Genomic DNA, 13,187 nt, shown 5'->3' with positions numbered 1-13,187 from the left:
TTTCCCTTTATTTTTCACTCTTATCGTCAATGCTATATTAGCGATCGCGGTTGCGTTCTGTTTAGCTACGGATCGGAATGTTTTTGAAACGATGATACGAAACTTTACACGCGTATTTTCCATCTCGAGATCAATGAAGGAACAAACCAGCTGAACGTAATTCGATAGACTCAAAGTTTGATCGAGGATAGAACTGTTCCTGGTTCTATATAAATCCCGGGAAATTAAGTTTTACAAAAATTGTAGGGTAACTTCGCGGTTACCGTAGTGGAGCAGCGGAATATTTTTCAAAATAGACCGGGAAAGGAAGGGAAAGGAGGGGAAGGATAGGTGGAAAAAAGGAGCACGGAGAGGTCGACAGGCGCATTCGAAGTTTCCCGGATGGATTACCGAGGCGGTAAATCAATAAGATCGGTAAAGTTTCCGAGTAAAGTTGTTATTAAAGATCAGAGGGTAAGGAGGCTCGTTGGCCGGCTTCTCGAATACGTTCTCAGCTCGTGACACCCGGTAAGCGAGCGGAATACCTTATAAATGGGGTGGAGGCGGGTGAACGGGCGAAAAAGTTTTATCAGACATCGAATGCCGGTAGTTGGTAGGAACGGACGAGTAGTTTGGCTTAGTTTCAGTTTCCTCGTTGTGGAAACTCCGGCCACGGAATTATATCAAGCAAAAGTATCAAGAAATACGTTTCCGAAGCTTATTGCTGTTGTTTTCAACTGAAATAATGGCCCGCGTCGTGCAGCCTATTGCCTTCTATATCGGGTGTCCGAAAGGTACCCCAGATGCTTTTGTGTCGTTCGCTCACAAAATCCTGGCCAAGTTTTCACCTCGTCGATGACAACCTTCTCACGAATTCCGAAACCGAACATCGTAGGATTGTTCTCGAAATTTAGACGGAACGCATCCGTTGTTCCCATTTTTCAGACGTTTCTATCTAAGCTTAACACCGAGCACGGGTAATTCAGGCGAAGTTCAGGTATGCGTCTTTTAACCCGATTCAACGAAGAGCATTATTCGAGCACATGCGCGACATTCTCTGGACACTGAACTCCACGTGCTACTATTTGTTGCACTGCCGACGAAACGGTGTCGAAAGCGTGCGGATGCAAATGTCTCGCTTGCCATTCCTCTCAAAAGTCGAATGCCTTCCAATGTGGAATTTTATTCGTTATTCGCTGCAAGGACTTCGGTAGAATTACGTGTTACACCAAGGACAAAACACGTACATTTTTCGAAATGACTTTCTGCTCGCAACTAACCAAGTTTCTCTTTGTATTCTAGATGGAAACACCGCAGGAACGGGTCCCGGTGACCCATGGACAGGAGGCGGGGGTGGCGTACAGCCCCCGTACAGTGGATACGCACCTCCTCACCTGGCTCAACCAGCCTACCCCATGCACCTACCCCACGACCCCATGGTAAGCGACCCCCCCTCCCCTCTCTCTCTCTCTCGTTTATACGTACGATACCCTCGTTGATCGTACGATCCAGGCGATCCATCACGCGTGACTGCGCTCGTTTCTTCGGACTTGACACTCCGGCAACGTCGTGATAGACACGAGAAGAATCTCCCCCAAAAATTCAGTCTTTGGCGTTCAGCTGACGACCAAGTCGTTGTATTAAAACCTTCCGCCTGATCTTTATATTCTCGAAGATCGATGTATCTCAAGGAAGCAGTTTCATTTGCTTCTGAATAAGAATCCCCTCGATTGGATCGTGCTTGTTAATAATGGACTGTGTCACAAATTTCTTGGTTCCCAGAGAACTTTGCAGAATGTTCGTCGATATATTTTCATCGTGCAAGTCGCAGAACGAGAGAAGTTTGTGGTGAAAAATTGCAATCTCTCGGTTAGGTGCTCAGCTGCAGAACCATAAATTCAGTCGATACGTAGCTATTTTTCCAACTCCTCGGAAGATGTCCGTCTCGCTTGACATTGTTGAAATCAAGCATTGACTCGGTAATTGTCGCGTTGGTTTGTCGATTTGAATTCGCTCCCACGGAGGACGGTAGTAGATGTACGTCGATGACGAATCTTTCTCTTGCTTTTAATTTTACTTCGAAACAACCGATCGCCAATGCTCGTCCGATTTGACTCGAACCCACGGTGGTTGAGAAACACTGTTGACAGTGCTTCGTGTACTCGGAGCAACGTCAAATGACTCACTGGCTTCTATATATAGAACGACTCTCCCGCTACTCGGTGTTTCTAGTCAAGTGCAGCCTTCGTTTGATTTACGCCGTTCATGGTTACCACGAAATCCTCCTGTTCGCGGCACCCCGAATTCTGGTCTCGCGTTCCTCTGGCCAGCATCCTCTGGCTTCTCCAAAGTCATTTGACGCATCGACACTCTACGAATCTCTAATTGGTCCCGGGCTCGAATCGAATTCGAGCGAAGATAAGGGGTTTTGGACGACCGTGTGGCGTCGTTAAGCGCGAGTTCGATCGTCGGAACGACCACGAAAGGTGTATCCAAAACCGGATCGTCGAAGGGAGAGTGCGTGCGTTATGTATAATGGAGGTGAACGTTCTACAAAATACGCAGAACGTCGAAGGAAACCAAGACCTTACCGGTCGAAAGGTTAAAACATTTATGATCCTGCAGTTTAATGACCCCTTCTCCTCGGAGAAGCTGTCCTACGGTGCAGCGGAGAAACCCTTTCGTTGGAACCCGCGTCTTATCACTGCCACGATGTTTCCCAATTCTCGATGGTCTTGTCGAAGAGCAGGCGGAGGTTGTGGCGCAAGAGAGAGTGCTGTTCGTCGTTAGTTATCGTCTCGTTCTTTCCTTAGCGATCGCTTTCCTAAAGCGAACAATTAACAGCGTTTCTCGGTCGTGAAATCGAGCGAGGGTCGCATGCAAACTCCCTCTAATTTGTTGATAAATACGCTTCACTGTTCAGCCCAAGACGATGACTTAAAATTAGACGTTTTACGAGCAAGCTCCAGTAGGTGCGAGCGAGGGTTACACACCACTAAGCGTATCCGATATCAAAGCAGTTCTGGCCTGGTCCATTATGAACCAGCACAGTTGGATTCAAAATATCGTCGTCAGTCAGCCTCTGCAAGGATTCCGCGTCGCGTATAATTCTTGCTAGAAGACGTTTGCCATGAATTTCGATACTTTGTATTCGCTACTCTGTTCTCTGATATTCGAATAATTTGTCGTCTACCTGGTGTTCGGAAAATCCTTGTACGTTTTTGTAACGATATTTCCCGTGTAACGTACGATTCATGTCATTCACAATTGCAGGCGTATTCTGCCATGTCGCCAAACGGAGAACCGGCGGCGCCGATTCTGGGCTCGGCGGTGACCAGTGCGGCCTCACTGCCACCAATGTCGACATTCCGGGGTAGCGGCGCAGTTGCGGCAAATAACGGTACCGGTGCACCATCCCCGGCATCATTGCAATATAGTCATAGTCCTGGTGCACCGACCACCGCACCCCCCGCCCCCAATTCTGCTCCCACGTCGAACCAACAACCCACCACGGGGGATAACCTCGGCAAGACTCTCGCATCTGTAGTAAGCACCAGAGTAAGTATCCATTTTTGCCACGACAGTTCGGCATAAATAGGCTTAAATAGGCTTAAATAGGCTTAAGTAGGCCTAGTTTTAATAGAAAAGTATTGTCTAATCTTCTGCCCGATGTGTTCGACCATGTAGATTTATCCCACGGACCAATCAGTATCGAGTTATAGCAGCAACCCATCCACACCAGTGAGTTCGCCACCACCTTTGACAGGTTCAGCGCCAGGCTGGGCACCAGGTGCTGCGCCAGTTTCTCCACATTTCACGGCGGATCCCAACCGTGGAACCATTCACATGGTATGCATCAAAGCTTCGCTGTTAGCAGTATTTAATTTGTTTCTTCCAATATACTTATCTACCATTATTTCACCCGACACTTCCAACGAGATATTTGATTGTTTGTTCGAGAAGCACACGCATGGTCCCTCCGGGTTTATCGGTGAACTAGATTTCAACGTGGGTCTCGTTGGAAAGTGACGGGTGCATCTCTGAACGCAGACACGCTTCATCACCGTTTTGGTGCGCTTTAGAAACAGGTCAAGGACGTTCGTAACAGAAACCTCTCGTGCTCGTTCACTTCTCTTACGATATTTTATCGTCTGCACTATGGTGACTCGTTGAGAGCCCCGTTGTTACACGCACTGTCTTTATTTCTGCTCGGGGGAGGATCGGAATGGTTTAATGATACATCGAACGGTTACAACGTGAATCGAGGAATCTTTTTATTTTAATTATTCGATTCTGCCCTCCATTGCACCTGGAATTCGCACAAAGTAGCATGCACTCGATGCACTGATAATTCATCTCGTGTGTTGTCCACGTTGCAGACCACTATTATTATGCTCATCCTCCCCCTGTTTAGTTACTCAAGTCTCGATCATCTCGCCGTCATTTTACACGTTTCTTTCCTTTTTTTTTTTTTTTATTAATTTTTTTTCTTTCTTTTGACCGCCAATTCATCCTTTGTTTGTTGTGAACGTTGTGTTGATTTGGTTGTTCTCTTTTTTTTTTTTTTGGTTTTGTTGTTGCGTTGGTGTTGTGTGTGAAGCCGGCGCCTGAACAGCAGAGTCTAGACGATGCCATCGGCTTCCTTCGCGACCACGCCGAGGTGAGGACTGCCGATTTTTAGTTTTTTTCTTCCCCTCTTGTTTGTTCTTGTTTCTGATCCTCTCACCCAATCATTCGTAATACCACTTTGTGCATGAACTTTCACACACAGTACGGAATTATGTGCGAACGATATATACACTGTGATCTCGACGTTTGCTACAACGAATGTGACGTTCTCGGCGAGATATCGCGTACCTTTTTCTTGCAAATTAATCATCTCACGACTCGACTTAATTCTCACACTGTACGTGCATTCTCTTTCCTTTTTCAACGGTGGAAAAGAAAAATTGCAGTGGGAGAATTAACGGCATGCCGAATTTCTGTCACGCTCATTAGATTCCGTCACATTTAAACAGAATCCTTTCTCACTTCACAAACGCTTTTCATCGTTTCGAAAAATGTATTTAGTCCACTATTATGCCAGTGTCAAAGATATTTCGATAAGTCGCATGTAAACGAAACATCGATCAGCGTTGCATCATTGACATTGGTATCTGTGGAAACTTGAAAGAAACTCCAAACAGCCGTGTAATCGAGTCGAATTTCGGATATTCTGTTGGTACAGGGTACGCGGATGGAGGAACGACTGGACGATGCCATAAACGTGTTGAGGAATCACGCGGAGAGCCAATTAGGACTTCATTTAAGTCCCGTTGGTCCACACGGTTCCATCTATTCCCACACATCGCCACCTCAATTGGACCACCTGGTAAGATTTCCATTCTACGATCATATTTTATCCAGCAGAGAAATATTGCAAAGACGTTAACGATTTCTTTGTCATTTACAGACGAGTCCTCATCCTGCGGTAACAGTAACGCAACCTCAGGGTTCTTATTCTGGTCTTACACCCACGCCCGACACAGACGGTTCCATCAAAATCGAAAGGTTACCTGTAACAAATGCCAGTAAGTTTCAAATTATCTCTTTCCTCTGTGCGTTCTAAAAACCACCGAGAGCTCCGTGGAATACAGAATATATTGGGTACATTGGCTAGAAAGGTATAAAAATGCCTGATCGCTAAAGATGGTAAAATACAAGTGTCAATGAGCCTTGACAATAGCTAATTGGAATGGCTGTGTTCTATTCTCGGCGTCGCATCATCGGATAAATACTTTTTCCCATGAGCAGCGTGACAGAAAGAGAGAGAGAAAGATTGCGGAAAGAAGAGAGGAGAAGGAGTTCCCAGGTGTTCTATGTTAGAGTTAGAACCCGATAAGGAAACATTAGATAAATCGCGCGAAGTAGCTGCTATCCTGCACCATAGTCGTGCTTTTATTATTCTCGGGGACCTCTGTCTCCGGTACCGTGTCTTTTTTACTCTTTGTCTCTGCTTCTGTCACGCGTTCCTCTTGTCGGTGAACATTCGTAATCCTTCTCTCGATGCTTGCTTAATGGAATGCACAAGTTTTCCAAGGGCCCTTTGCAAAGAAGTGCTGTTTCCTCCGTGGCCTACCATTTCTGGCCATCGGAATTCGGAACGCACGGTTCTCCGCCTATTTTAGCCAAGAATGTCTCTAAACACATCGAAGTTTGTACAGTCATCGTTCCAATTTCTACTCCTTCTTCTTCTTCTTCTTCGTCTTCTTGTAATTTCTTCCTTTTTCCACGCGAGAAAAATGTTGGTGATACTTTCACTGGTACTTCGATACTGAGCTCGGTTACGTTTCAGCGGATTAGGAGGGAAGAAATACAACGGCGAACCTTTGCACACAATCGCGGGACTGATTTATCTGGCGCGCGATTCTTGCGGACTTTCATAGAAACGCACCGGTACGCGAGTTAATGCATTCGCGAAACACAGCGGATTGTCAGGCGAGCAACGCGTTTAAGGAGATGTGGTTGAATCAGTATCGAATGTGCGCGTAAAGCGCTTCCTGCTAGTAATTGGACACTTTTCACGGTTTCGTGACTAAGCAGCGTGCCCAAAGCTCGAGGGTAATATCGAGGACTCGATATCACCGTGTACGGCGAAGGTCGTCAAGCTTCCGGGTGAGCTCGAAGCGCATTTTTCCTCTATCCCTCGTGACCGCGATTCGTCCATGACTATCCCCATAAGTGGATGGATAGACGATCGATTTTCTGACAATTGAAACACGTTCGCAATTATCGCGCAGAAATAGGCAAGTGAGATAAATGTGATAGGATGGAAAGTGCCATATTTCTCTGTTCCACGAACGCTGCTCGGTGTATCGCGATGCAACGGATGTCTAATGAGAATATTAAACGGCGGTATTAATAATGAGCAGAATACGTCTCTTTAGAAAAGAGAAAGGACCCGCCGGACAGCAGCGGCGGTGAGACGAAACCTTCGAGCAGCGAGCTGGCTGCAGCTGGCGTGATTGGCGCGGCCACGGTCAACTCTACGTCTCAGGGAAAAGGGACGAAGAGATCGCGTAGATAGTAAGTATATACCGAATGTGTACTCTTGTCTGTGATTGAGACGCGACGATATCGATTATAAAACGACAGTAGTGAAACGCATTAGTAGCGAGCCAAGTAGAAACAGTCACTCGTGACCGCTAGATCGGAATACAGCCTTACCATGTCGAATGCGACGCGATGAATGAAAGCTTAAGGGAATATCGTCAATCCTTTCTTGCCTTGGACTAGAACAACGAATCGTAAAGCAAGTCGAGATGGTAATGCTGTACACCGGTCATCCACCAGTCGTCGAAACGTTAACGAAATCGATCTCTCGTTGCTCTCGTGCACTGAAAATATGTAACTAATCGATTCTCTTCAAACAACCGTTGTTCGAGCGCTGATGAAGACTGCGACGATCCCAGCACCAAAGCGGTGCGCGAAAAGGAACGTCGCCAGGCCAACAACGTGCGTGAAAGGTTAGTGAACACACGCAGTAAGCACTCCAGTTGTTACCCCCAAGTCCTCCGACATCCCTTATTCGTCCCCAAGTTTAAATCCTAATTTTCTTCTGGTATGCATGCCCTATTTAAATCGCCAACGGTAAGAACGAAGAAGAAAAGAAAGGGGAGAAAACGAACACGCAGTTCAATAAAAATATTCAATATCTCGATGGCATGCTTGCGTTATTTTCAACATGAGGCCCGTATTCTAGCGTGACAATTAAAATGTTTCTGGTTAAGCACAGCAATGATACGAGACCGACCTAAAGATCCACAGTTCTCGTGCTCACCTCCCAATCAGTTTCATTTTAATTCACCCGCGATTCGGCTCCCCCCATCCCCCAGGCATGCTAACACAATTTTTAGAATGTATAAGCACACTTCTGTACTCGATTACCGTACTTGAACGTTTGTCGCATCGGGTATTAGACCATTTATCATGTTGTACCGATTCTTTCGCAAATCCTTTTGTACACTGTTGTAACGATTTCTTGCGCGACTTCGATGAAAGTGAAATACGAAGAAAGATCCTCTTGTGTATAATGCAGATTCGTTTCTTTCAGAATCTACATCGTTCGAAGATTATCCCATTTCCCCTGTGCTCGATCTGTCCCGATATAATTCCATAGCATTCACAGCATCCTTTCCTCAGGAATCACCTGAATTCTCAATGTTCTAGGTAACAGCACGAACTCGGCTCTACGCGTTAGATCTTCATCTTTCTCTCCGCGTGATTCTTTACTGGTTTGTTCTCTGTGCAAAGAATACGGGCCTTCGAGAATGGAAACCTGATTTCTGTCCATAACCACAAGTCGATTAAATAGCTCTGCGTGTGTTCAGCCAAAGAGATCGCTTCGTAATCGCAGTCGTATCGATTCAGCTAGAAATCGCAATCGATCGAAGCAATAAGTATCTTTTCCTTTTCATCGTCGCTTCGTCAGTGTTGATTTTTCGTTTCCTGGCTAACTAAAAATCGTCAATTTCACTGCTGTCGAATCGTGTGCTCGATCTAGGGCAAAATATCGCCCGCGTCAGGTGATTAATTGAGTATTGTTATTGCGCAACTGTTGTTCGAGCGCCGAGGACGAGGATGATGATCCCGACGTGAAGGCACAAAGGGAGAAAGAGAGGCGGCAGGCGAACAATGCTAGGGAAAGGTAAGAGACTCGACGAGAGCGTGCAGTGAATTGATCGTTATTCTACTCCTGCCTTATCGCGTTAAGCGATTCGAGTAGAGTTTGGCCCGTATTCTATGTATATGTGACAAACCGCGATCGTAGTTTCACGTTGGATCTCTCTTGTGCACGGAGTCCGACTCTCGTGCTATTATGTAGAAAAATACTTCCTCGTGTAAGCTGTGTCCCTTTAAAAATAGTCTCCTACTTTTTTTTTTTTCTCTATTTTTCTATTTCCGATGCTATAGTTTACACAACATTAGTAGAGAAACGACGGAAGCCGTTTACAAAAGAAAGAAAATGAAATGAAAGTTCGCTAGTCGACAACGAGTTTATTCCCACTCGTATAACCCAGGTTTGTCGGTTTAGGATACGTATCAGAGACATCAACGAGGCATTAAAGGAACTTGGTAGAATGTGCATGACGCATCTGAAGACGGACAAACCTCAGACGAAACTGGGTATCCTGAACATGGCTGTTGAGGTGATCATGACACTGGAACAGCAAGTTAGAGGTAGGTATATTCTTGCGTAAGATTACACGGATCGAGATTGGAACAGCGCGTATACCTTTTTGTTACAGAACGAAATCTTAATCCAAAGGCAGCGTGCTTGAAGAGGAGGGAAGAGGAGAAAGCAGAGGATGGGCCTAAATTACCTGGACATCTAGCAGCGCACATAGCTCATCCACATCCTCACCCACACGCGCATTCTCAGCCACCTTTCTCTGCAATGCCTGTAAATAATTTATCGCGTATTAGTACGACGAAAATAATAGGCTGCGAAGATAAAAGCAATACTAACCCAGAGAATGGTTTATTTCAGGGCCCACCACCGCCGCTTCAACACAATCCATCGCAGCCGCAGTAGCAGCGGCTCAGTGGCAGTATGATCCTGTGTTAAGGGGTAGATACGGCTTAAAATTGTCATAGGACTTTTCGAAGTTTTGCGGGACTTGAACATACAGATTGGACTTTTCTTCACCGTGCCAGTTATAGGAGTAAAAGAAATTAAGGATATTACGAGGTGTACGTCGAGAGATTTATTCTTCGAACGCGTATTAACGCACTACGGATGCGAGAAAGCTTGACCGCTGCTTAGAAGACGCCAAAGCGAGCGTTGTTGAAAGGATGCTGCGCTTCCGAGGCAAAGAACGCAACTGTGTACGTGTGATCTAAGTGCGAACGTGTTAACCGGTAATATCCATAGTTTTTCTTACCGATTTTCATAGACGCGTACAAGGAACTGCAAAGAAATAGAGTCTTCTGTATGTCGATGTGAATGTTTAGAGAAAGAAAAAGAAAAGAGGAAAGAAAGAGCGGGTGCTTTTAAGAAGCATCTACCCCCCTCCCACTCCCCGACGGCGGCTTGAAATTATTTTTATAAATAGCGAGAAAACAAAGGAATATGGTTCCTCTCTTTCGAGATGTAAGAAGCGTGTAAGTAGCGCGATCGAGATTTTATCGAAACGATCGATCCCCGCTACCAATACACCCCGACTCTTGTTGAAATTGCCCATTTTTTTTGTGTATGTAATCTATCGAGATACGTTGCGTTATGTTGTACGGAGCGGTAGCTCTAAAAGGTGCACTCTTGACATGGCAAACGACGAGAGAAACGTTGACAATAACCGAGGATGATCGTAATGAACGGCGTGCTTCGTGAGCTCATCGTTTTCACTCTCATTGTATCGGATCGTTTCCATCTTTCTCTCCGATCGTTTTCGAATTCAGTAGTGTTTCTAGGATTCTCGTAGCTCGTGTAAATATACAAAGACCACAAGACGGAAAGAACCGCGAGTTTTTTTACGATGGTACTCGGTGATTGGTGACGAAAACTGTACATAAAAGAGACGACTGTTTCGCGAGCGTTCAGTGTGAATCGAGGTCGCATGATGTTCGTTCTGGCAAATTTTCTGTACTTACGCGTATGAACAGAATTGATAAAAAAGATCGTTGGAATAACGGTCGACGAGAAGTAAAAAAAAAAAAAAAAAAAAAAAAAAAAAAAAAAAAGAGAAAGAAAGAAAGGAAAAGGATGGATAATATGAAAGGAGAAATTCACGTTGAACGGTGCAGGTACGATAGAATCGTTTCTCCGTTAGCGGTTCGGACCATGAGGAAACGCGAGAAAATTATAAAGCACAAGTGCAAGGTTTCAGTAAAAATGCAGTATGTATAGGTTAACGATAGGGGAAAAGAAGGAAGGAAAAACAAAAGGAAAAAGAAATGAACGAATTACCTACCCATCGAACACGGAAAAAGTTCAAACATATCTCTCGCATAATTGTATATATACAGCAGTAACGTACGCCTAATCAATTACCTTATTACGATTATTATTATTATTATTATTAATTGATGATCGCCGAGGAGATTCTTCGTGAGAGTAAAAGGGGACATTTTTGTTTTTGAACAAAAATATAGCTCAACTCAATGTGTACCCAGTTGCCATGTATTTTAATTTATTTAGATTCTTAAATAAATTTTATTGAATAAAAAAGAAAAAGATATGAAGGAAAGAACAACAGCAAGAAATAAAGCAACCAGCGATGACACTTATGTTCTGAGTGCCCGTCTTTTGCTCCGTCTCTTTCTGTTCTTCGCTCTTGTTTTCTTGTTCTTTCTTTCTTTTTCTCTTTTTTTTCTTAAATTTGCTTCCGTTGTATCTTTGGGCTCCGTTTCCGCGAATGGTCGCACATGATGATCAACTATCCGCTCCTAGGATATATCACGCGTATCGCAGCTATATTTTTCTTCAAAGGCATATTGACTGTTTCGCACGGTCCAAGAGCATAATTCTCATACGCGCCTCGTTCTCTATATTTTCGTCTTTCTCTCGCTGTCTTCACGAATCCGATCGACGGTTATTTTTTCCAATCTCTTACTTTCTCTGCTTTTCGCTTATCAAGCTATCATCGTGCGAAGATGAATTTCATTTTACACGAGTTCAAGATGGGATAGCCACGAAAAATTCGTTAGAAATGTAATACGATTAGGACGAGGACCGTCGAAACACGTCGCGAAAAGTATCGATTCGTAACTCGCAATATTGCATCTGTTCTCGAGCAGAGAATCGTGCCCAGCTCTGATCAAGATAACTCGCACAACCTCGCTTAAACGTTTAATTGAGATTTTAATAGCAAATCGCACGAAGTCGCAAATATTATCTCGGAAAGGGAAATGGAAGAAAAGAAGAAAAGGAGAAAAAAGAGGAAAGGGCGAAAATCAGAAACACGTAGATTAATTATACAAAATATTGCGATAGGAGATCAGCGGCGATTCATGAAAGATAAACTAGGCACGAAAACACGCATACACGGATGCGATCACGCACTCATATTCGCGATGGTAATCATGTAAAATAATAACGACAATAAATAGCTCATAAGCCCGTCTAAGCTAGGCACACCTGTCGATAGTCTTAGATAGTCGAAAGGAAAAGAGGAAAGGCGAAGAGATTGTGCTACTCGATGCTACTTGAAATCGAGCACTGCCAAGGTGTTTCGTTGCGCAGTTCTTTGGTGTGAACGCCAAAAATTCCTCTGGCTTTTAATCGTCGGTATCGATTGCATTTGACACTCGCGAAATCGTACTTTGGTTTACTTCCTTCATCTCAATTCTTCGTGTATACTTAGTTCTACCACTAGACATTTCTCTTCTTCGATCACGTGTAAAATCTGCGAGTTCTTTCTTTTTCTTTTGTTAATTTAATCCTTGATCGAGGGTATTGAGTATTGATCGTTTAAAGTTAAATATTGCAACTGTGAGTGTCAGAATTCTTCTCGCTCGAGTCTTGAAATTCGTGGTGCAACTTGCATCGATACAATCGTTTTCCATGAAATGCCTATCACTCGTTGTGTTAAATAATGGAAAGAATGGAAAGAGGAAAAAAAAAGGAGAGTGTTTAGTTGAAATTTGGCACAGGAAATAAGTAGGTTATTAATTAGTGATAATTGCGCGGTCGGACGACGATGGCGATGACACTTCTCGTTTGCTCGGAATACGATTGTCGACAAGTGAAATCACACGTGTATATTAGATCTTAACAACATTATTGTATAATATGTAATAAAAGGAGAAGCGTTTTGCAGGTCTTGCGTGGCTAGTTTGCGTGACACCAGGCCATAGAGAGATAATCAATCTTTCCGACATGCATGCGATTAACAAAATGAGGTGCGACTTCATTAACAATGATGAAGCACAATCTGAATATTATGCATATATTGAAAGAGAGAGAAAATGTGAAAAAGAGGAAGAGAGAGAAAATGTGAAAAGAGAAAGAGAGAGAACGAGCGAAAGTGAGAGAGAGAATGCGTGTGCTCGTGTTAAAAAAGAGAGTATGCGTGGAGAGCATCACGTTTGAGAAAGAAAAAAAAAATGTATAATTATCACTAGTAATATTATTATCACTAATAATATAATAAATGTGCCATTTTTTCCATAATCACGGTGTTGCCTGACTACGGCTTCTCTTTTCTTTTTTTTTCTTTTTTTTTTTTTTT

The 13,187-nt window shown here is 44.0% G+C and overlaps 1 protein-coding gene across 11 annotated transcripts in view; it reads left to right on the top strand.

The window, feature by feature from the left end:
• LOC108551807 (transcription factor 12) overlaps positions 1-10,992 on the top strand; it is an 86,962-nt gene extending 75,970 nt beyond the window's left edge. For 3 of the 11 annotated variants that reach the window (XM_017906103.1, XM_017906100.1, XM_017906110.1), the window contains 11 exons: positions 1,282-1,418; positions 3,253-3,537; positions 3,667-3,828; positions 4,580-4,639; positions 5,198-5,350; positions 5,432-5,549; positions 6,891-7,044; positions 8,576-8,665; positions 9,053-9,198; positions 9,267-9,421; positions 9,509-10,992. In XM_017906103.1, the coding sequence (XP_017761592.1) occupies positions 1,282-1,418; positions 3,253-3,537; positions 3,667-3,828; positions 4,580-4,639; positions 5,198-5,350; positions 5,432-5,549; positions 6,891-7,044; positions 8,576-8,665; positions 9,053-9,198; positions 9,267-9,421; positions 9,509-9,553 (1,505 nt within the window). In that variant the 3' untranslated portion in view covers positions 9,554-10,992. Of the gene's footprint in view, positions 1-1,281; positions 1,419-3,252; positions 3,538-3,666; positions 3,829-4,579; positions 4,640-5,197; positions 5,351-5,431; positions 5,550-6,890; positions 7,045-7,394; positions 7,485-8,575; positions 8,666-9,052; positions 9,199-9,266; positions 9,422-9,508 lie in introns of all 11 variants that reach the window. The other 8 variants (XM_017906112.1, XM_017906101.1, XM_017906105.1 and 5 more) reach the window with 7 other exon arrangements.
• Positions 10,993-13,187: the final 2,195 nt, after the last annotated feature.

This window comes from Eufriesea mexicana, unplaced genomic scaffold (genome assembly GCF_001483705.2).
Source record: "Eufriesea mexicana isolate 0111107269 unplaced genomic scaffold, ASM148370v2 scaffold5018, whole genome shotgun sequence".
Classification (NCBI taxonomy): Eukaryota; Metazoa; Arthropoda; class Insecta; order Hymenoptera; family Apidae; genus Eufriesea; species Eufriesea mexicana.
Note: the sequence above shows the minus strand (reverse complement) of the source record. Positions and strands in the feature narration are given on the sequence as shown.